Below are 22498 nucleotides of genomic sequence, written 5' to 3'. Positions count from 1 at the left end.
GACAAAAGCAGTAATCTACTGACCTATTTACATTATATGCTCTTTGGGATCTGCATGCCACATGTTCTTAGCAGCAGGTATATTAACCCACTGCGCTACCTTACATAAGTCAAAACTTGTACTAGACAAAGCGCTGATCTCTCTCCAGCGGGCACAATAATCACCAGAGTTATCTTGACATTTTTATTGTTGCTGGAAAATTGCTAGAGGCGAGGAACACAGCAGCAAGTGCTTTTAAAACCGTGATATACTGCATCCCTACCTGAAGTCAGTGCCCGGTGCAGTGACACCGGCCGCACTGCCCTAGAGCCGGCCATGCACTCAGAGGTGTTTCAGGTATGGCAGATGCACCTTGATAATATAGGACCGTCCAGGAGGTCTCTTCTTTAATGACCGTGTTTCATAGTTTAAAGCTTGTCTAGATTCACATGCTGTGCATTTTACACCAATTAGTGGTTGGGTCGAGCAGCCAGTGTCATTTGGGTGTCATGCTGGCTCCACCTACAGTTGACTTTCAACATTAGCACTATCTTTAAAGGAAGGTTTTGGACCCAATCCCTAGATGTTTCTACCTCATTGACATGCAGCCTTATGCCCCAAAAAAGGTGGCATTCCTTTTATTTCTGTGTAATAAGGAAGCACACTTAGGAGAGAACAGGCCCGAAGACATGCAGAATGCCTACTTTCAGCGAGGGGGTGGATATTTAGCACCTCATTATAGGAGGTGGCATGGACAATTCTACCAACTCTTTGGATACCACCCGTCCTGCTAACAGAGTAGGTGTTTTTCAATGGTTTGGGGACCACACAGACCGAATTTACACATATACGTCCAACCTTTGAGGGAGGCTCCATGACCTCTATACAGGGCTTGACTGCACCCACTCTTATGTAAACCTAAAGATCCCTAAGAAAGATTAATAGAGATTGGCAGCATACCTTCACTAGGAGATGGGTGATGCCACCATTCCATGATTGCTCAATGTGCCTGCATCACACTCTCACATGTATTGACTGTGTTATGCTATCCTGCTAATGTTGCCATTTAGGCATGGCTGTGCTGGTGTTTGGATAGGTGTTCATAAGCAACTGTCATACACGATTATCTATATGCAAGCCCCGTATTGGGTGCCCCAATGCAGTGGCTTAACGAAAGTTTAAGGGCCCCCCTGCAATGTACACAGAGGGGCCCCACTCTGCATTTAATAAAGAGCGCTCAGGACGAAGTACTTTGTTGAGGGGGCCCCCTGCAGCTCGAGGCACCCCCGCAGCGCGGGGGATGCGGGGCCTGTGTTACACCCCTGCCACAATGAACAAAATATTCAACAATCATATTCTCTTATACCTTTTGGAGAATTCCCTTCTGCTGGCAGAATACTACAAAACACTGAAATGTGGGAAATAAGGGGGTGGTGTCTAAGTGTAAGGTGTTCGCTGTGTGATTGGGTAGTCTGTTTTGGAAAGGGAAGGTGCTTTTTTCAGTGGTCCTTGAGGGTGAGTATTTCTTGTGGAGTCAGTTAGGGAGTTTGTTATTAAAAGGGCTGAGCTGACATTAACATTCAGCTCCTGTTAGAGTTTGTGAATATAGAATGTACCTATGTATGGTCCTGAGCATAGAAACAGTTCATAAACATACTGAACTGAGAAATCCCAGGTGTGGACAGTGAATACTATTTTGGACTATTGACAATATGCAAGTGCTCTGAAATAAGCCCTAAGATGAACTCTTGCCAATACAGCTTTCTGTTTGGAGCACAAATATAATTATAAATTGTATTCTAAACTGTTGAGATACCCTTTAATGTTATATTCTTTTTACATAACTCAGGAGTATTTAGGTTCTTATGAAATTATTAAAAACCATTAGACCAGTGCATGGGTCCCAGCCTTATCTGTGATAAAAGCTGCCTAGGTTCAATGAAAATCATTGCATGCTCCTAATATTATCAGTGTTGTAATAGTGACCACACCAGACAAGCTTTCATTAGTGGCCTCCACATGCAAGACTACTATCAGTGATCACTTCAGTGCCTCAGACAGGGTTACAACAGTAATGTAAAACGGTGTTGTCAATTTGAAATACCTCTCCAAGAGACAAAACAGGTCCAGCTATGATGCCATTAGTACAAAACTACTAGTAGTATTAGTAAGTCACATCACATGATTTATCACTCGCAAATGTGCTTTAAATATATTTTGGAAATTTAGCCATTTTGACTCCAAACATCTGATATGAGTTCCCAAAATGCACACATTTTTGTCTTGAATACACAATTTAGCTGTACGTACATTAATTCAACCAAGCCAACGGTTCTAATTTAGTAGGCTGGAATGCATACAGAAGAGCTTCAAATAGCTCATGAGCTGCTCGTTGGAGAAGTCTGGCCCAGTGTATATAATCTCTAAATTGATATGTTGCAATGTCTACATGGCACCTCTGGTCGGCATCACTGTATGATCCCTGCAAGCAGCTCTTCACATTCTGTTTGTCTATTCTAGGCCCTACAAGAAGAAACATGCCACAGAGTCGAGGGAGTTCCAGTAGAGCACAGCCAAGCAGAATGGCTCCACCGCCTCCAGGTAAAGTAAGGCGCTTTTCTTTAACACCATTTGGCAGATTTTTCTTTAAATATGAATATATTTTTTTCATACGACTCTGAGCCACGCATAACTGTGGATCTCACCTTACAGTATCATCTTAAGTTTTCAGTCATTTGATTGAAGACGTTTGCAGCAATGTTTAGACATCATTTTACACTGTTACAGTTGGGGTGTAAACTCGTATTTGTCCTTGAGAGCCTTGGCAGAATAGCTATATGAAATCAGCCTCTGGTCCTCCCACACGGTGTAACAAGATTCCCATTCACGAATGCACTTTGGTGCCTCATCGCAAGCATGAAGCTCTAGATAAATGCATCTACAATAAAACTAAAATGCACAGGATAGTCTAAAACCTGTGTCGATTGTGTCTGTTGATCATGAGAGCGAACCCAACCATGACCACACCTACACATTGTCTGTCTTGGAAGGTTAAAGTGTCAGAGAGTGTCATATGCATATGATGCACACGTGCTTCCATTGAGGAGAGTTGCAATCCTGTCTATTATACTACTAGCTACCATTTATGCAGAGTGCAGGTTCTATCATTCTAATTTTTGGATGCTCTGTCATTATGACTAGGTGCCACCTTGCATTACTCAAAGATTTTTAGTCCATATTTTCTCCAATGGCTTTCACAGGTTTCTTAGAACCTGTATATCCTTGATTGTTTTCTTCTCTTTTGTTCATTACATTTTCTCTCATTCCAGGTCATCATCAGAATGGAGTGATAAGACCCTCCCCATACGGGCATCATCCAAAACCAGGGAACGCCGTGGGCTCTATAAACCTGTACACAAGCATGATGGAGCGGCCATCTCTGCCAAGGCAAGTCTCAGGTGGCTCAGATAAAAATGCACAGAAACCACACAGCCTGGACTTCCTCAGAGTGCCCGATCAAGGTGCCGCCGGGTAAGGTCTCCTGGATACTCCACTATTAAAACACCCAGAGCTTTTCTGAGGCTGTGCACCAGTGCATGAAAGCATCAGGCAGCAAGCCTGACCCTTCCCTCACCCTGCTTAAAGAGGAGTCGCTGCATGCGCTGATCTGCATTTGCCTACGCCTTCGATGAGCCACATACATCTGCTTTGGTCTTGCTCCTGTTGTTTGCAGACAACATGTGGGCTTGGTTTTCAGGGTACGGGATTAAATAACAACAATGGCTGTTGTTTGCGAAAAAGGATACAGATGGAATCCTCCCCGCATGGCTGCTTTTTGGCGCATGTCCATTCCTATTCACAGCTATGGCTCTCTGTTGCTTCTGGCTGAATTAAAGTCTGCAGTTATAATGTATATTGCAAAGCTCCAGTCTGGGTTGTTTTTGAGCCATACAACATGCAAGACACTGACCCGTGCTTCTCTGCATGGGCGTGTTGCTCTGAGAATTCAGGTGTCCTGAAGTCTTCAAATAGTAATTGTCCTTAGTATAAATGATATGTAAGGGAGGTAAGTAGACGATTTCCCTGTTATGAGAGAACGAGTAGTAGGCACTGTGCATAAAGTCTCTATTCAGCCACATTATGAAAACTGAATTTCCCAGGTAAAAAAAGATGCAGGTATTGGGATGTACCCTAGGAATATACATAGTAACATTAGTAAAGTACTGGAGTGTCCATGTGTGCGAAAGGAAAGGTTGTATTGTATTGCCCTGAAGTATTCAAAACGAGAGCTTTATTGTATACTTGACCGTCATTGGTAAGCCCTGTTAGTGGGGTATCAATTAAAACCTTAGGACTGCCATGAGGCTGTAGTGTCTTGTGTATTATAGAGCACTGAACCCCTGTGTTCCCTAACGGACTCTGTACTCCAGTGATATAAGTGATTGGGTGTGGTTAAAAAAGTTCATGACGCAGTACATTTCGGTTAGCGGTTACACTCTGAAAAATAAAGATGTGTAATACTGAGCTTCATCTGTGGCGTAATTCATTCACATGCTACCGGGCTGTGGAAAATGCTACAGCTGGAGATGAGATAGGGGATACGTAAACCCTGCAACCCAAAGAGTCAAGAGTGCTCTCCCATAGAGTTTGCCGTGGTCCAGCAAAATACTTGTGTGTGACACATGCGCCTCAGTTGAAGTGAAGAATCGATGGTTGGCGTATGTGGAATTATAGCTCCTCTTTAGCCAGAATGAGACATTCGAAGAAAGTGAAGGCCTCATGAAAAGTTTCATTTATTGTCAGTCAGAAAATTGCTAATGCGATCGATATAAGTAGTGCAAAGCCACAAATTAACACAGCGCTATGATTCATACAGTACAAAAATGTCAAAGTCAGCATAAACCAGGCGCACCAAAGTGCAACAAGTGGCGACAGCCAGGTGCAAGAGAATACTGGGACGGGAAGCAGATAAACGCAAACAAATGGTAAAGGCAGTGAAAACCAGGTACAATGCAGAAGGTTGAGAGTGGTAAAGAGCAAGAGACAAAACCGCTACTCACCACCAAAGAAAATAATGGCACCTCACCATCAAAGAAAATAATGGCACCTCACCACCTCTAGTTGGGCATGACGGTCCTAGCACTAGTCTGTGGGTTGATGCTCGAAGCAGTGCCACCGGGTCAGAAAATGCTGAAAGTCAAGTGCGGAATGAACAGCATATTGTCCTGGCAGCAGCTGCAGAAACAGTACGAAGTTTGATGCACCACCATTTTCTTAAAAGCAACGTTGTCATTTAAAACTGCCGAAAAGCCTTGGCGCCCAATGAAATGCTTGGATTGAAACCGTTGATGATTTTATTGATGCACTAGAAATAACCGATGCCAAAAAGATCATCAAATATCTCTAGAACATAGCAGGAGAAGGAGTAAAAGAAGCGATTAATAAGATACCACAGGTGGACAGTGTATCTCACCATGATGTCAAGATGGCATTGAACATCAAGTTCAATCCAATGCCGAACGTCGACTATGAAAGGTACATCTTCAATCAGGAGAGACAGAGAGATGGTGAAACGATAAATTTAATGAAAAACTTGAAATGCTCAGCAAACACTGTAAGTTCAACTAATTTAATGACAATAAGCCATTCATCTCAGAGTCATAGATGGTTGTCTGTCTGATTCCTTCAGACGTCGAATGCTGAGAGAAACGCTCAGCCTGGAAAATATTCATTTGCACATTGTGGCCAGAGCTGAAGAATATGCCGAAAAGCTAGCCACTGACATGGAGGCTGGAGGAGCCCAAAGCGAATCGAATATGAAATGCACGAAAAATCACAAGGGAGAAGGCTGCAAAGTGGTGTCTCCAAAGAAATAGAAGCTGTTATTTTGTTGTGGATTTTCCCTTTGCACATGAAGATAAATGTCCTGCCATTGGACATATATGTAAAGGCTGTGGGAAAGAAACCCATTTTGTAGCAGTTTGCAAAGCGAGAGAAAATGTGAGTGTATCACGTTGTGAAGAAAAAATGGCTGCCAGAACGTTACAGAGTGTTCCAGACAGGCTCACCAAAGTAAAGAGACACATCAGTTGAGGCAAGTAGAACCTGAAAAAGGATGTTTGTCATCTAATTCTTTGTCGAGAGGTTCTTCAACGTCGCTGTCGAGTGACAGTGAAGATTTAGTGTGCGATGTCAATGCTGACTCTTGAAAAATGTGCGCTTGTATGTTTGGCTTCCTGCTAGGAAGAATACAGGTCGAAAATAGATCGACAAGTGAAATCACAAAATTCCTTTGAACACTGTCCCAAAATGAAACTGAAGGTCAATGGTTGCTCTATATCATTCATTATAGGCAGTGATGCGTTGATAAACATCATGCAAGCTGAAAAGTACAATTAACTATCTCCAGTGCCCCATCTAACACCATTGAAACCCAAAATATATATGTGGGCAGCCTTGACAGCATTGGAAAGTCAAGGTTCATCTATGGTGACTATGAAGCATAAAAAAACAAAGGTACAAGCCGTAATTAATGTCCTTCAGGGCACTTTGTCAAGTGGCTGTCCACTCAGCTTTAGCACTGCTGCTGGCAGGGGACTAATTTCTGTGAATTACAATATCAATGCTCATCATGACATAGTGAATCAGTTTCTGCTCATGTTTCATGGATTACAAAAACTTAAGCCAATGAAAGTCCAGCTCCACATTAATGAGGGCATTCATCCTGTTGCTCAATTTTATTGTCGAATTGCACTTCATCTACAATTTGCACCACTCAGAACTGGAATCTGCTTCCCCTGGAAATAAAATCAGCACCCTCCCTTTTGAGTTTTCGCAAGCTCTCAAAAACCTGGCTTTTTACTAAATCTTAATTGTGATCTTAATGTTTCCATATTCCTTGGCACCAAGATGCCTCATGGTATTGATTCACACTTTACAAAACTCAAATCAAATCTACAAGAGGCTGTTGAAAAAGAAATTGAGACTTTGCTAAAACATGATATCATTGACCGCTTTACTTGTCCAACACCATGGGTGTTGCCGATAGTTGTGGTACCTAAAAAGGACAGTGGAATGTCTGTGCGAATTTGTGTTAACATGTGTCTAACAAACAAGGCAATCAAAAGAGCACGACATCCAGGTACGCACATTTCCGATATGCTTACCCAGTTGAATGGGCCTTGAACTGAACAAAGGATATCATCAGCTTGAATCGGAAGAAAATTGCGGTACATTATTACCTTTTCAACTCATGTTGGGATGTTCAGATTCAAAAACATGTGTTTCGGAGTGTCTGCAGCTGCTGAACTTTTCCAGGATGTGATTTGTTGCATTATACAGCCTGTCACGCATGCTTTCAGTTAGAGTGAAGATATACTAGTATTTGGAGCCACACAAAAGGAACATGATAAAGCCCGTACACAAGTGTGCTGTCTACTTGCTGATGCAGGTCTCATGTTGTATGCTGAAAAGTGGTAGTTTCATAAAGCAAAACAAAAATTATTTGGGCACATTTTCTCTGATGGGGGAATGACTCCATATCCAGCCAAGGCTCAGGCTTTGTCATCTACCTCCCCTCCACAAGATGTAACCATACTGTGTTTTTTTCTTTGTATGGCCAGCTACTGTTCCAGGTACATCCATGATTGTTCACTGTGAGTGCCCCTTTGAGAGAGTTAATGAAACAGAATGTTTCCTTTCAGTGGTCACAGGAGTGTGATCAAAGTTTCAAGGTGAATAACATACAAATAATGCTGCTACTGAAATTGCCTACTTTGATCAGATATAGCATACAGAGATTGTTGTGGATACCAGCCTAGTGGATTTGGGTGAGATTCTTGACCAACATAGTGGGCATGCAAATGCGCGAAGGTGTATTGTAGATTATGTTAGCTGAAATTTGTTACAGTCTGAGTGAGCTTATTTCATGTGTTTCTGTATGGGAAATATTTTATGCTGGTTACTGATCACCAAGCACTTCTCACTATTTTTGGTAATCCAACGGCCAAGATGCCCAAGAGTGGATTGTGACTGCAAGAGTATGACTACACTGTTGTGCACTAGTTGGAAAAGATCAAGACCCTGCAGACTATTTTTCTTGAGAGCCCAAACAGAGTCAGGGTACCTTTTTCAAGGGGGCGCAGCCTACTTTAACTTCATTGTGAGAGCCATCACTCTTGCAGCTGTATCCATGGAGCAAATAAGTGCTGCTACCAAGGCAGATAGGAATATGCTCTTCCTCAAAGAAATTATTATGCATCAATCCTGGAGAGCACATGCTCAACCTCTTGATAACAGTGAAGATCAGAAATCCAATGCTGTGCAAGGTGAACTGTGAGTTACACAAGATGGTATTATCTTGCAGGGGTTGAAAATTGTAATTCCTGAAAGTCTACAACAGCAAGTCATTGTAGTGGCACATGAGGGACATTGTGGAATTGTCACCACAAAGCAAGCATTCCATGTGGCGTAATTAATTTACAAGCTACTTGGCTAGGGAGGATACTACAGATGTCCAACTTACTGTAAGAGAAAAAACTATCTGTAAGTCTTTCTTAAACCTTTTAGAGCTGGAGCAGGTTCCAGAGCCTTGCAGAAAGTAAAGATAATGTTCTAGTACCTGTCTACACGTAAAATCTAGGAACAGACAGTTGCTCTGTTATGCTCAGTCTCAATCTGATCATCTATTTCGAACCAGCCTTCTTGATACTCCAGTCAATCTAATCTCTCAGATCTGTATTACCTCTGTATTTATTTCACAATTTCTCCATTAATGATGGACTATTAATCAGCAACATGGACAGCCTATGCAGAGAACACTTATTGGGAGGGTCATATGAGGCGAGGCAATGAGATAGGAGCGTAGCAAAAAAAAATGCAACCTCTATGTTATATGGCATGCACAGCAATAACAAAAGAAAAGAGTAACAGACAATTTGGCAAATAGGAAATCGAATTTCAGAGATGGGAGTCAGGAGTGCACTGCAACATCAACGCCTTCAGCAGGTCGTTTGTACTGAAGGAAGTGACCCAAATTGGGTCACCCGCGAACACCTCTCTGCCTTCCAAGAAATGAAGAGTCGGTGAGACAGTAGAGAATAAAAGCCAAGTATATGTTTTAGTATTGGGCTGCAGCAGAGTCTGAACAGCCTCACAAGATAGCTGCTGAGGGACTGACTTCAGAACAGTCAATATTCCTGCTGTAGTATTAATACCTCCCTCCACTACCCTTGTGAGTCGGCAAATGTTAAGGCTATTGGACATAGGACTCCAGAAGGGCAGAATACCCATAGTAAACTGTCCCAGAGTAGTGTCTGCCTGTTCTATATCTTCTGTGTTGATAACCCTCCTAACTCAGGACAAGTACACACTCCTACGCTGCAACCAATGGTCTCTGTGATAACTGGGAGGTGCTATATATATTGGAGGTAGGAGGAAAGGGACATAACATATACCAGACCATTGGTCGTGCTCAAGTCATAAGTATAATTGCAAATACTCCTTCCCACTTTAACATTCCCAAAACCTTGTACACAGAAACTAGTTGTTTTGTTAACTATTGGCACCGGCATTGCCTCGTCATGAATGATATTACGCATCTGAAAGTACCTGAAGTATTCAATGACATTAAAATCTTGAAAATCCATCATTTCATTTTGGAACCACGTTATCGGCGGCTCCTTTTTTTCCTGGGGTAAATCCTTGGTGTACACTGATATATTCCAACACAGTCTCATAATCAGCATACGTTATGTTCATTGCATCAGCATGGAAATGGATATACACCATGGTTAACAGCTGAAACCAGGTTTCACAGCTGCCTAAATAAGAAAAGGGTAGGGACAATAAATCATTTTTATGCATCACAGAAGGGAGTAAACCCCAAACCCATCAATCAGTAATCTTAGACGTATGGTGCGCTTGATGGAGCATCTGTAGGAAAACATTGTCAACGTACGTTTGTCTGTGCCTCTCTTTATGAGGGGCCAAAGTGACAAATATATGCTCAGGGGGCACAGGAGTAGTACCAATTAAAGAAAGCACAGGATATTTCTCCCCAAGGAACCACATAACCCCAAATGCAGTTATTAAAAATATCAGAACAATTACTACAAAGACTATCTTGCTTTTAGTACATCAGTTAGACCAACCAGGACCACTTTGTTCAAAACGTGGGGCTGCAAAGGCTGTTCTTCATCCATAATGAGTCAGCCAAATGGGTCAATTTTTTTGTCTAAAATTCAGACTGCCAGAGGAAAGGTCATACAACGGAGCCAACGATGACAAAACAAAGAAGAGAGGCTGAAAATCCAGCATCCGTCAGAGCCTCGCTGGGAGACACCTAGTGTTCATCTACAGCGGTGCTATTGAGCACTACTTGTTGGAGCTTCGCGATCACAGCCCTTTTTGAAGAAGTCCACTTCACTGGATTTTAAATTCAGAGGGGCCAAGGGACTGAAACTCAATCTCCTGTGGGCCAGATGGAGGAGTATCCTGGGCAGCCCTTACTTCTGGGGGGACCGCCTTATTCAAGACAGCATTGTTCTCTTCCTCCGTTTGCGCCCACGTCAGTTGAGCATCATAAAAACGGACAAAGCATGGCACCTTCTCTGTCTCGTGTTCTCCTATGCCGTCGAGGACCCACTGGTATGGGAGCAGTAGTGGGACTCTACGGCAGTGGGATGAATGTATCCAATGCTTCCGGCCGTCCACCTTCACTGCCATCCAGATGGCAAGGAGGACCTGCAGAGGTCCTTTCCAACGCGGTTCCAAACTTCCCTTCCTCTGGTAGTTTCTCACCAGGATGCAGTCACCGGCTCGAATGCTGCTACCTGTCCCCTCAGGTATTGGCGGTAAAGCCGTGTGAATTTGTTGCTGAATAGAACGCAATTTTTTTGTCAATTCGCACAAGTAGTCCACAAGCAAAGGGTATTCTATTTCTGAAAAGCGGCAGGGTCGCAGGATGTCCCAGACATCTGCCGGGCCACCAAAAACAACCTCATATGGCAAGAATCCTGTTCTAGAGTGGGCTGTCGCTCTTGTGGACAACAGGGCTAGGGGTAATGCATCGAGCCATTGCAATCCTGTGCTTTCTTAGATTTTTGCCAACTTCAATTTGAGAGTACCATTGTACTTCTCAACCAAACCTGCCAACTGGTGGTTGTTCGATGCATGGAATTTCTGCTCGATGTGCAGACCATCGCACATCAACTGGATAACTTTTGAGTTGAAGTGACTCCCTTTGTCACTCCAAATCAAACGGGCAAGCCGAAGTGTGGTAAGAGCTCTTATAAGAGTGCTTTCACCGTTGCCGCGTTTGTGATCTCTTTAGTGGGGTAAGCTTCAATCCATTTAGTGGGCGCACAAACTACCACTAACACATATTTCAAATTATTGACTCATTCCATTTCGATGAAATCTGCCTGGAGAACCTCGAAAGGGAAGGAAGGTTGTGCAAAGTTACCAGAAGGTGTAGGAGTACCTCTCCCAGGATTATGTACCATGCAGACCATACAGTATTTCACCAGGTGAGCAGCTACCTTAGGGATGTTATCATTCTAACAATTTATATATCCCCTTCGTAATAATGTGGGCTGTCCCATGCACCATGGTGACTACAGGGAGTGCATATGCATCTTGAAACATCCATCTCTGTTTTTCTGACTTATCTGTCCAATACCCTTCATTGTCTCAACGCCCCATTCTCTCCAGCCATATTGCTAAATCCTCAATTTTTGCCTCGCTTTGAATCCCTTTAACAGTCTCTAATATATCCTCAAACATTGCATTGTCAGGTACTCATCTAGTAGGACCTGCCACAAACATTTTTTTCATCTTAGATCTGGCTGTCTCCTTAGCTGTCTAATCTGGATTAATGTCTGTTGGCAGGGTTGGGCTATATCGGACATTGTATTAAATGCGCCTGAATGTATTTTAACTTGTTTATTTTCAAAGAACGTTGGTTTTAAAAGCATGTTTTGCACAATTTTGTTTTCCTGCTCTTTACTCAAAGCAAAACTGCTCACTTGCTTTTTTTTAACTTGTCATTTTTAAAGAACGTTGGTCTTAAAAGGGCGTCTTGCACAATTTATTTGCCTGCACTTTATTCAACGAAAAGCTGCATACTTGTTCTTGTCCGCGTTTCTGGTCCGTCACGGCTGCCTGGTGCCGGTTGTATGGAGAAACGCGTTCGGTTTACTCCCCCTACCCTCCCAGACCACCCCCACTTCTTGTTGCTTCTTGGGTTGGTTGGCGGGATTTTAGAAGGGATATAACGGGAGGCTTCGCTCCGTGCATCGGATTACGGTCTGTTGGTAGGGTTGGGCTATATCGGATATTGTATTAAATGCGCCTGAACGTATTTTAACTTGTTTATTTTAGAAGAACGTTGGTTTTAAAAGCGTGTCTTGCACAATTTTGTTTTCCTGCACTTTACTCAAAGCAAAGCTGCTCACTTGCTTAATTTTTAACTTGTCATTTTTAAAGAACGTTGGTCTTAAAAGCACGTCTTGCACAATTTATTTGCCTCACTTTATTCAAAGTAAAACTGCTTACTTGTTCTTGTCCGTGTCTCCGGTCCGTCACGGGTGCCTGGTGCCGGTTGTATGGAGAAACGCGTTAGATCTACTCCCCCAACCCTCCCAGAACAGCCCCACTTCCTGTTTGTTGGCGGGCTGGTTGGCGGGATTTTGGAAGGGATAAAACAAGATGCTCCTCCTAAAGCGCAGCGGACGCGCGCGTTGGACGCACCGCTGGCACGCCAAAGGCAAGCCCATCTGCGCCCGTCCGTGGCCGACCAGGTCCAGGGACCACTCCTTATGCCCAATTTTTCAGATACTCCCCTAATGAGCTGAAATCGTGGCTGGGTAATTTCCAAAGTAATGGGAACACCAAATTCAATCTAGAACAGGCGGAAATCCTTACATATAGATATGATTTTCCAGAATTAATTCTAGAACCCTCCCCCTTCACGAATTCTTCCCACCCCACCATCTCTCTCCCTAAGGGCCAAAACCCTACAGGACTCACAGTCTGCTATTTGAATACCCGATCCATGGTGAAACACCAAGTCGAAATCTCCCTACTCCTACAATCTAACAATCCTGATATACTCCTTCTTACTGAAACGTGGTTGACCGATGATTCTCACCCGGATATTTTAGCAGCAATCCCGGATGGCTACTATATCCTTCAGGCAAATCGGTCCCCAGGGAAAGTTGGAGGCCGGGTTGCTGCAATCATACCCCAGGAACACCAGTTTACAACCCTAGAGGCTACTGGTTTGCCCTCAATTGACTTTTTGATCTTAAAACTTGATTCTCCTCAGTTATCTTTTATCAGTGCTCTTTTTTATAGACCCCCTGGTAATATGTCCACTTTCCCTCAGGCACTGGGGGAGATGATATCTCACCTTGTTATCAACAATGCTAGGATTCTTATAATTGTGGATTTCAGTTACTGGCCTAGTGATAATCGGGAGAGCCCTAGTTCGAGGGAATTTATCGATCTTCTCTCTGGGATGAACTGTACCCCGCATGTGAGGGAAGCTACCCACATAAAAGGTCATACCTCAAATCAAGTCTGGACATTAAATCTAAAGATCTCCACCCCTCTGATAGCTCTGTGCGCCTGGTCTGACCATTATTTGATTAGTTTTCTCTGTAATGTATTCCTTCTCCGAAACCCAACTAATAGAGAATCAAATGTCCAGAAAGATGAGACGAGCAGACATGGCCCATTGCCGGTCACTTCTAATGAGCATGTCCCCCTCTACACTAGAAGGTTTTCAGACTCAGGCAGAGAGCATTCAATTTTGGCTGGAGTCGGCCAGCGATTGTGTTGCTCCCCTCAAAAAAACAATGATTATGAGACCTGACGACGCTCAACAGTGGTTTTTGGATGATCTAAAAATAAAGAAACTCGAACTTAGGCAAGCAGAACGCCGATGGCGCCGTCATTACCTCCCAGATAAAAAAGCCTTTAATTTAGTCTTGATGAAAGAATACAAAAATCTGATTACTCAAACTAAGGCTAATTATTTCTCACAAAAAATTGTCAATGCATCAAACAAATCTAAAGAGATTTTCTCCATAGTCGACCAACTCTCGAAGCCAGATAGAGTTACGCCAAAACCTGTTCCTTTCACAATCGCTATGTGATTCTGTCAACTCATACTTTTTTGAGAAAATAGCCATCATCAAGGCTAGTATCTCTTCCACGGCTTGTTTTACACAGGACTCAAACATTGACTTGCACCTACATTGTCTCGATCGGATCCCTCCGATTTCAGAGGACATTTCCTGAACCTACTAAATAGGGTCAGCTCTGGCTCCCCTTTGGATTGTGTCCGCCCTATATTCTTCTAGAAGCTTTCATCACGTATCCAGACCCTAGATAATTTTTAATAACTCGCTTGAGCATGGTTTTGTCCCGGATTCTTTTAAAAGGGCAGAAATTATTCCAATTCTGAAAAAAACGGGTGCCGATCTGTCGGCTTTCAGTAACTATCATCCTATTTCTTTGCTGCCCTACCTGGGAATAGTTTTAGAGGTGCATGTAGCTAACTGCCTTAGCTCTTTTGTCGAACATTTTCAGGTTTTGGATTCCCACCAAGCTGGTTTCCGACCCGCACACTTGACCGAGTTGGTCATTCTTACTGTCATGGATGTACTCAGGGAAGGGGCGGACATAGGTACTACCCAGGCCCTGATTCTCTTGGATCTTTCTGCAGCATTTGACACGGTCGATCATGGTATCCTGATTGACCATGTCAGCAGTGCCAGAATTTGGGGTCTGGTCCTAGAGTGGCTTTCCTCCTTTGTGAGCAATTGGTCCCAAGCGGTGCGCCTCGCTAATTTATCCTCCAATAAAAGAGACATTACCTGTGGGGTTCCGCAGGGTTCCTCTCTCTCCCTGCTCCTTTTTAATCTCTACCATCTTCCTTTAATTTGTTCTTTGAGGAAAAGGAATGTTGGAATTTTTAACTACGCAAATGACCTTCAACTGGTGTTCAACTTAATTCAACTGCTTCATCAGAGTCCAATGTTCAAGACACGATGGTCTTCATAAGTGACTGGATGAACAACAACCAGTTGAAGCGGAACCCGGAGAACACTGAGCTGATTTTTACGGGTGGATCAGCCAATCCTTGGCATTCCAACTTCTGGCCCCCTAAATTGGGCAAACCCCCTGTGCCAGCCGCCTCTTCTAAAAGCTTGGAGATCATTATCAGTAATGACTTGTCCTTGAAGGCCCAGATCAGCTCAGTCAATCAATCAATCAATCAGTGACACTTGTAAAGCGCGCTACATACCCGTAGGGTCTCAAGGCGCTTGGGGGGGGGGGGGTGCCGCTACTGCTCGAACAGCCAGGTCTTCAGCTTCTTCCTGAAGGAGAGGTGGTCTTGGGTCAGGCGCAGGTCGGACGGGAGGGAGTTCCAGGTCTTGGCGGCCAGGTAGGAGAAGGACCTTCCTCCTGTAGTCGCTCTTCGGATGCGGGGGACGGCGGCGAGGGCGTGGTTGGCTGATCGGAGGTGGCGTTTGGGAGCGTAGAAGTTGACTCGGCTGTTGAGGTAGCTCGGGCCTTGGTCGTGTAGGGCTTTGTGTGCGTGGGTGAGGAGGCGGAAGGTGATTCTCTTGTTGATGGGGAGCCAGTGAAGGTCTCTCAGATGCCCGGAGATGTGGCTGGATCGTGGGATGTCGAGGATGAGTCTGGCTGAGGCGTTTTGGATCCGCTGGAGTCTCTTCTGGAGCTTGGCGGTGGTCCCGGCGTAGAGGGCGTTGCCGTAGTCCAGTCGGCTGGTGACGAGGGCCTGGGTGACGGTCTTCCTGGTCTCTGTGGGGATCCACCAGAAGATCTTCCGTAGCATGCGTAGGATGTTGAAGCACGCCGAGGAGACGCTGTTGACTTGCCTGGTCATGGAGAGGGAGGAGTCCAGGATGAAGCCCAGGTTTCGTGCATGGTCTGTCGGTTTGGGTGCGGTGCCCAGGGCGGGAGGCCACCAGGAGTCGTCCCAGGCGGAGGGTGAGGAGCCCAGGATGAGGACCTCCGTCTTGTCCGAGTTCAGTTTCAGGCGGCTGGTCGTCATCCACTCGGCTACCTCTTTCATCCCTTCGTGCAGGTTGGCTCTGGCGGCGGCGGGGTCGTTGGTCAGGGAGAGGATCAGCTGGGTGTCGTCGGCGTAGGAGATGATGCTGAGGTGGTGTTTGCGTACGATGGCCGCGAGGGGGCTCATGTAGACGTTGAAGAGGGTGGGGCTCAGGGATGATCCTTGGGGGACGCCGCAGATGACTTTGGAGGCCTCTGACTTGTACGGTGGTAGGCGGACTCGCTGTGTTCTTCCGTCGAGGAAGGAGATGATCCATTCCAGCGCCTTGTCCTGGATTCCGATGTTGCTGAGGCGCCGTATTAGGGTGCGGTGGCAGACCGTGTCGAATGCCGCGGAGAGGTCTAGGAGGATGAGGGCCGCTGTTTCTCCATTGTCCATCAGGGCTCGGATGTCATCGGTGGCGGCGATGAGGGCGGTCTCGGTGCTGTGTTTGGCTCGGAAGCCGGACTGTGAGGGGTCGAGGGATCCGTTCGTCTCGAGGAAGGCGGCCATCTGCTTGTTGACGGTCTTCTCGATGACTTTGGCTGGAAACGGGAGAAGCGAGATGGGGCGGTAATTCTTGAGGTCGGTGGGGTCCGCTGTTGGTTTCTTGAGTAGAGCGCTGAGTTCGGCGTGTTTCCAGCTCAGTTGTTTCTGCGGGCTTCTTTCAGCTGCGTAGAATAAAGAAGATCAGTAGATTCTTTAGCAGGGAAGCTATGATTCTGGTCACTCTAGCCTTAGTGATCTCTCGTTTGGATTACGCATATTCATTGTATGTTGGCATTCCGGCATACCAACTGGAGCGTCTCTAACTAGTGCAGAACCAGGTGGCCAGGCTGAATTTTCATCAGCCTAAATGGCACCATGTTAGCCCATTAATGAAAAGCCTTCACTGGCTCCCAGTGATTAAGCGCTGTGCATAGAAGATAGGCTGCACCATCTTTAAAGCACTACATTGTAACGGTCCGGCTTTTATCTCGGCTCGTCTACACCGCTACATTCCCTCTAGAGACCTTAGATCCTCCCACTTGAATTTACTGGAAGTTCCATTAGCCAAACAGAAGAAGTATGGCGGACTAAAGTTCTCAGTCTTAGCACCAACATTTTGGAATTTTCTCCTGGCTGAGATAAGGTCTCTGACTTCTTTAGCCCAGTTCAGAAAACAGCTAAAGACCTTCTTGTTCATTCAAGCATATACTTATTAAGCGTTCTCCCCGTTCACTGCCTTGATCCTCATCTTGGCGCTATGAAACCATTGGTGTACGTGCGCTTAACAAGTACTTTTAACATAACATAACAAACGCATTTCCCCTCCCTACATCATCAGTAATTGCCTTGTGGGCACTGCCCTTCACTATTGCTAACTTTTTGGGAAGTGTCAGTGCTGACCAAAGCATGTGTATCAGTGGGCCATTCTGGATCTGTAGCCCATGTGAAGTCAAGAATCCCCTCTCCTCCCAGAGCCGCCCATAATTATGGGCGACCCCAAAGGTGTACTGGCTATCAGTATAAATATTGACAGTCAGTCCCTTGCTTAACTCACAGGATCAAAGGGGAGCAACTAGCTCTGCTGCTTGAGCCAATTGATAAGGAACACATGATGTCTCAACCACTGTGCGGAAGGTAGTTATGGCGTAAGCCGCTGTTGTTGTGCCATCTGGTAATTTGAAACAAGAGCCATCAACATATAGCTCCGCTTGGGGTACAGATAGAGAAACAACAGTCAGGTCTACCCGTCCCTTCGTTTCCTCCTCGGTCCAAAAAATGCAATCATTCACATCTTTTTCCTCACTTTCAGAAGGGAGGGGTAGTAACATATCTGGGTTCAGGGTGGCAAATCGTTTGATGGTGACATGTGGTACAAAGAGAGTCAATTCATAGCCGATCAGACGTGCACTGGTAAGGTGCTGTGTCTATGTTTTCTTCAAAAGTGTATCCACAACATGCTGTACCATTACTATGAGGTCAGTATCAAGGACGAGCCCTGCCGATTGTCGAAAAGAGACGGCTGCAACCACTCTTAGACAGCTTGGGAGGGCTCTCGCAATATTGTCAAGAAGCACAGAAAAATAAGCACACAGCCTCTCCTTGCCTCCAAAGGCCTGTGTTAAGACAGAGAGCATGCAGCCGGCTGTCTCGTGTACATACAACACGAACGGCTTCTGATAGTCAGGCCTGCTAAGCACAGGTGCAGAACAAAGAGCAACTTTTAATTGCTCAAATGCTTGTTGACATTTAGGCGTCCAGGGCAAGGGTTCATGCACATCTTTAGTGGTTAGCTGCAACAGCGGCTTTGTTAGTGTAGAAAATTAGCAATTCAATGTCGACAGTATGAATTAATGCCAAAAAGCTTGCACATCTCTTTGAGTCTTAACGATAGAAAGGGACACTTTATGTCTGTGCTGTACCAAATGTAGTAATAATTTGACAGTTGCAGCTTTGCAACCTTCTTCAGTGTCAGAAGCGATCAAGAGATCGTTGACATACTACAGTAATACATTACCAGGGGAAAGTGTAAGGGAATCCAATTGACCTTTCAAAGCTTGACTATATATGCTAGGACTTTCAGTATAGCTCTGAGGAGCACAACAGAATCGAAAACTTCTGCCGGCCGGGGGGAACCCAAAAAGGCGCCTGCTATCTGGATGAAAGGGAATGCTAAAGACAGCATTTTTCAAAACAATCACAGAAAAGAATTTGGCAGTGAAAGGAATAATCGTCAGAAGGGCAGTGATGTTGGGGACCACTGGGAACTGAGCGACCACTATTTTAATAACCTCACTCAAATCAATCACAAAATGATAGACATCAGGATGAGGATCAAAGGAATCCAAGGGTGCCTTCTTAAGAATGGGAAGAATTGGACTTTACATACATTCACTGCTGTCTCCTCAACAACGTCTGACTAAATCAAATCCTGTATAATCTGCAATAGTGCTCGCTCTCCTGCCTGCAATATTTTGTACTGAGGAATATGAGGCAATACAGCATTATCTTTGACCTTAAAAGAGACTGGAGGTATCTGCAACAACCCAACGTCCTTATCACCTGCAGCCCACAACAGCTTTGAATTCTGCAGGGAGTGGTGCATCCTTGGAAAAACACTGTTATGTACTAGCCACACTTGGTCCTATTGTCATGTAGACACCATCTGGAGAAGACAAAATTGTTGCATGCAACTTCTCCAACAAATCTATTCCCATTAAGTTCTCTCTGCAATTTTTTGTCAATATAAATGGTGAATCCACAGTAAAAGGACCAATAGTCAAAGCAAGGGGTTTGGAAATGGGACTCACCACCGGTACACCTGACAAACCAACTGAAATATTATTTTGGCCAGACAGAGCTGCCCTGCGGACCAGCAAATGAGAAACAGAGATATTCAGTTCACCTGTATCTACCAAAAATCTTTTAACCGAGCCGTGCAAATCCGCTGTGACATAAGAACCATGCTGATCTACAGGTATCTGAACTGGTCCCTCACCCAGTCCCTGACCGTCCTAGCTGTAAGACATCCCTGTCACCTCATCCATATCATATTCATAATGATAGTACTGTCCCTCAAGGGTCATCAAAATAGTTCTAACTAGAGCGATCCTGTGACGACTCTTCTGCCTGAACCTTATTACGACCACCTCCACCACAACCCCGTCGCGAGGCTCCGTCCTCTGGGTGCCGCAACGTTCTGAAATAACTCCGGGCATTCACTTCGCCAGTGTCCCTCCTTTTTACAATATGCACATTGATTCTGCTCCAAAGGTGCATTATTCCTGCTAGGGCGGGGAAATTGTTGGGCTGGACCGGTGTTCCCCCTGGCATTTCCCCTTGCTGCCTTCTGCCTCAACACCTTTGTCTTCAACTCTTTATTCTTCTTCTCCGCCTTATCCTTCTCTTCATTTTCTCTATGCTCATAATACTGTGCCATACTTAATATCACTGAAGGGGAGGATGTAGTCTAAGTGCTCTCCGAAGCCTGTAACTGAGTCGCAATCTCAGGAAGCAGGTTAGTAACAAATCTGTTAACGAACAATCAGACACCTCTCTCCATTGACCAATCCTGCCCACTGAAATCCCAAAACACACCTTCAAACCTAGTAAAAAAAATCAGACTCACTTTCATCTTACTTCTTCTGATTTGCTGCCAATCTACTCTTCTAGGTGGGATGAGAGAACGCAAGTAAATGATAATACGATTAAGCAAAGCTAGTATCTCAGCCCTTGGCTTTTCCCCAGGTTTCCTCTCTTTATTCCATGCCCTGATCTCGTCCCAAGAGCAACCCAACTCCACAACATGGTCCTGTGCATGAACCTGCCTCCAAATATCCACCGGTACCAACAAGCCGAAAAACATCTCCATATCTGCCAACGTCATCACTGTCGATGAGGCGGCCTCTGTCAATTCGTTTTAATATGCAATTGGATTTTTCCTAGGATCTGGCAACTGACCCTTAAGATCCAAAACCTCAAACCTTTTTCATGTAGTGTAAACCCATTGTTCTTGAAAGTGGGCCTCTACTCACTGTCTAATAACGGCATCTTGCTGAGTACGCAGCTCCGGTATCTCAGGTTGAAAAATAAGGTGCACTTACCTCATCGGGAACTGGGACACTGTTGTTGGGCTCTTCTGATGAAACCTACCTCGATAACCAATCAGTGTTGCAACATTACTAAAAACGTCATTAAGAGCCATGTCGGCAACATATACACAGTCCCAGATGTTATAGAGCAGAAGAACCAGAGGTTGAAGAAGGAGGGGCAGAAGACTGAGGCATCGGGACAATAGGGTATAATCTTAGCGGGGCATAGGGAGGTGGAGGTTGATCGTCTAACAGCTCCTCCAAGAATGAATCCCCTTCCTATCAGGGGACATAGGATTTATGACATTGCAATCGAAACTTTCTATCAGCACACTCTATACCCTTTTCTATTTTTTCTCTATCATGCGCTACTTCTTTCTGAGTCATTGTCTGCATCTTCCCTCTCCGGGCCTCTTTTTCTGCTTTCATGCGCCTTTGCTTAGCTTCTTTTTGCTACACCTGAAGAGAATCAAACATCTACTGCCTACTCCATTTTGCAAACAATTTATTCTGCAGGAAATTTAGTTTCTGTTCATCAAAGGTACCTGTCAGTAGCCACTGCAGCCTGGCATTGTCCCTCGTATATTTGTGCCACAATGTACAAAACATAATAGGGCCAATGCCAAGCTTGGTATGCATATCAAAATTCTGAGTGCCTTCCGGAGGTGCAGGCCGTCATTCCTCGAGTCGAGCCTCAGCAGAGCAGCAACGGCACCCCAAACACCACAATTTACTCAAACAAGGCATCTTAATATAAGACATGTTCACTACTCGTACCAAACGAACATACTACACCCCCTTTTTTTACTTATTTATCAAAAGAGTTATCCATCAGACCGCATCAAACAAAGGAAACCAAGAGTTAGTCTTCAGACTGCACCAAAACCAAATGTTAGTCCTCAGACTGCACCAAGGGACAGGCTCCAGCCACAGGCATTTTCAAGAGTAAGCCAAATTCATTATGTTGCCTGGCAGGGTGTCCGCAGACACTCTGGGGGTCATTAGCTTAGCTGCATGCATTGATATTACCCCCAGCCACATTACCATGGCGGGGGGGGGGGGACCCCGGTGGACGGAAAGACAGTCGACAGGTTTTCCGCCTGGTCGAAGAGTCGACCGGTCGGAAAAGCGGTTAACATGGTGGCGGTGTCTGGGAGACACCGATATCTATATTAGCATTGCAGTGGGGACGTTGCCACCACGGAAAGGAAGGCGGTTCTTTGCCATTGGGGGCCCGTAGCAGGCCCGCAGGGATTCTGGGGGGTAGAGGGTGCACATGGGGGGTACCTATGGTACCCCCCTGCATTTCCAGGCACAACATGGCAGGCACTCCGCAGTGCCTCCACGTTGTGCATGGAAGTGCACGACATGCCTTCTTGGCATTGCGGCAGGCGGTGCTGAGAGCACTGTCAAGTGTGGCGGGCACATCCTAATGTCACAAACACGACCCTTGCACCAATGGCAGGCGGTCCATTCCACGGAAGGATGGCGGGCGGCTGCAGACCTACCGAGTTCAAGCAAGCCAAGAAATGGTCTCCAGACCATACTCAAGATTATTACAAAATGGTGCCATATCCACCAAGAATCAAGACAAACTCACCTGGTGCACACAGGTCTAACAAAGCTATTCTCCACTGCTGACTCTTTGGACCAAACACTCAGATTCAAGGGTTTCGCCTTTTCAGGACCCAGCCAGGAAGACGGCTGGGCGAAGCACCACCCGGTCAGACAGGCTGAGCAACTGCGAGAACTAAGCTCTATCGTGTGGGGATCCCCGAACCGCCCATCCGGCCTGACGCTGCCCTTTCCTCGATACCCGGCTGCAGGTGAAGATGGGTCACCCGGTGAGTCTCTG

At 45.3% G+C, this 22498-nt stretch overlaps 1 protein-coding gene across 2 annotated transcripts in view; it reads left to right on the top strand.

Annotated features, from left to right (window-relative positions):
• The window catches only part of MYO1E (myosin IE), a 635008-nt gene that overhangs the window by 591822 nt on the left and 20688 nt on the right, over nucleotides 1–22498 (top strand). Inside the window, exons 25-26 of one of the 2 annotated variants that reach the window (XM_086959387.1) lie at nucleotides 2500–2580; nucleotides 3309–3426. In XM_086959387.1, the coding sequence (XP_086815513.1) occupies nucleotides 2500–2580; nucleotides 3309–3426 (199 nt within the window). Of the gene's footprint in view, nucleotides 1–2499; nucleotides 2581–3308; nucleotides 3511–22498 lie in introns of both variants that reach the window. The other variant, XM_086959385.1, reaches the window with a different exon arrangement.

The sequence above is a fragment of the Lissotriton vulgaris genome, chromosome 2_2 (genome assembly GCF_964263255.1).
Source record: "Lissotriton vulgaris chromosome 2_2, aLisVul1.2, whole genome shotgun sequence".
Classification (NCBI taxonomy): domain Eukaryota; kingdom Metazoa; phylum Chordata; class Amphibia; order Caudata; family Salamandridae; genus Lissotriton; species Lissotriton vulgaris.
The sequence above is the reverse complement of the archived record's forward strand: the minus strand, read 5'-3'. Positions and strand labels throughout refer to the sequence as shown.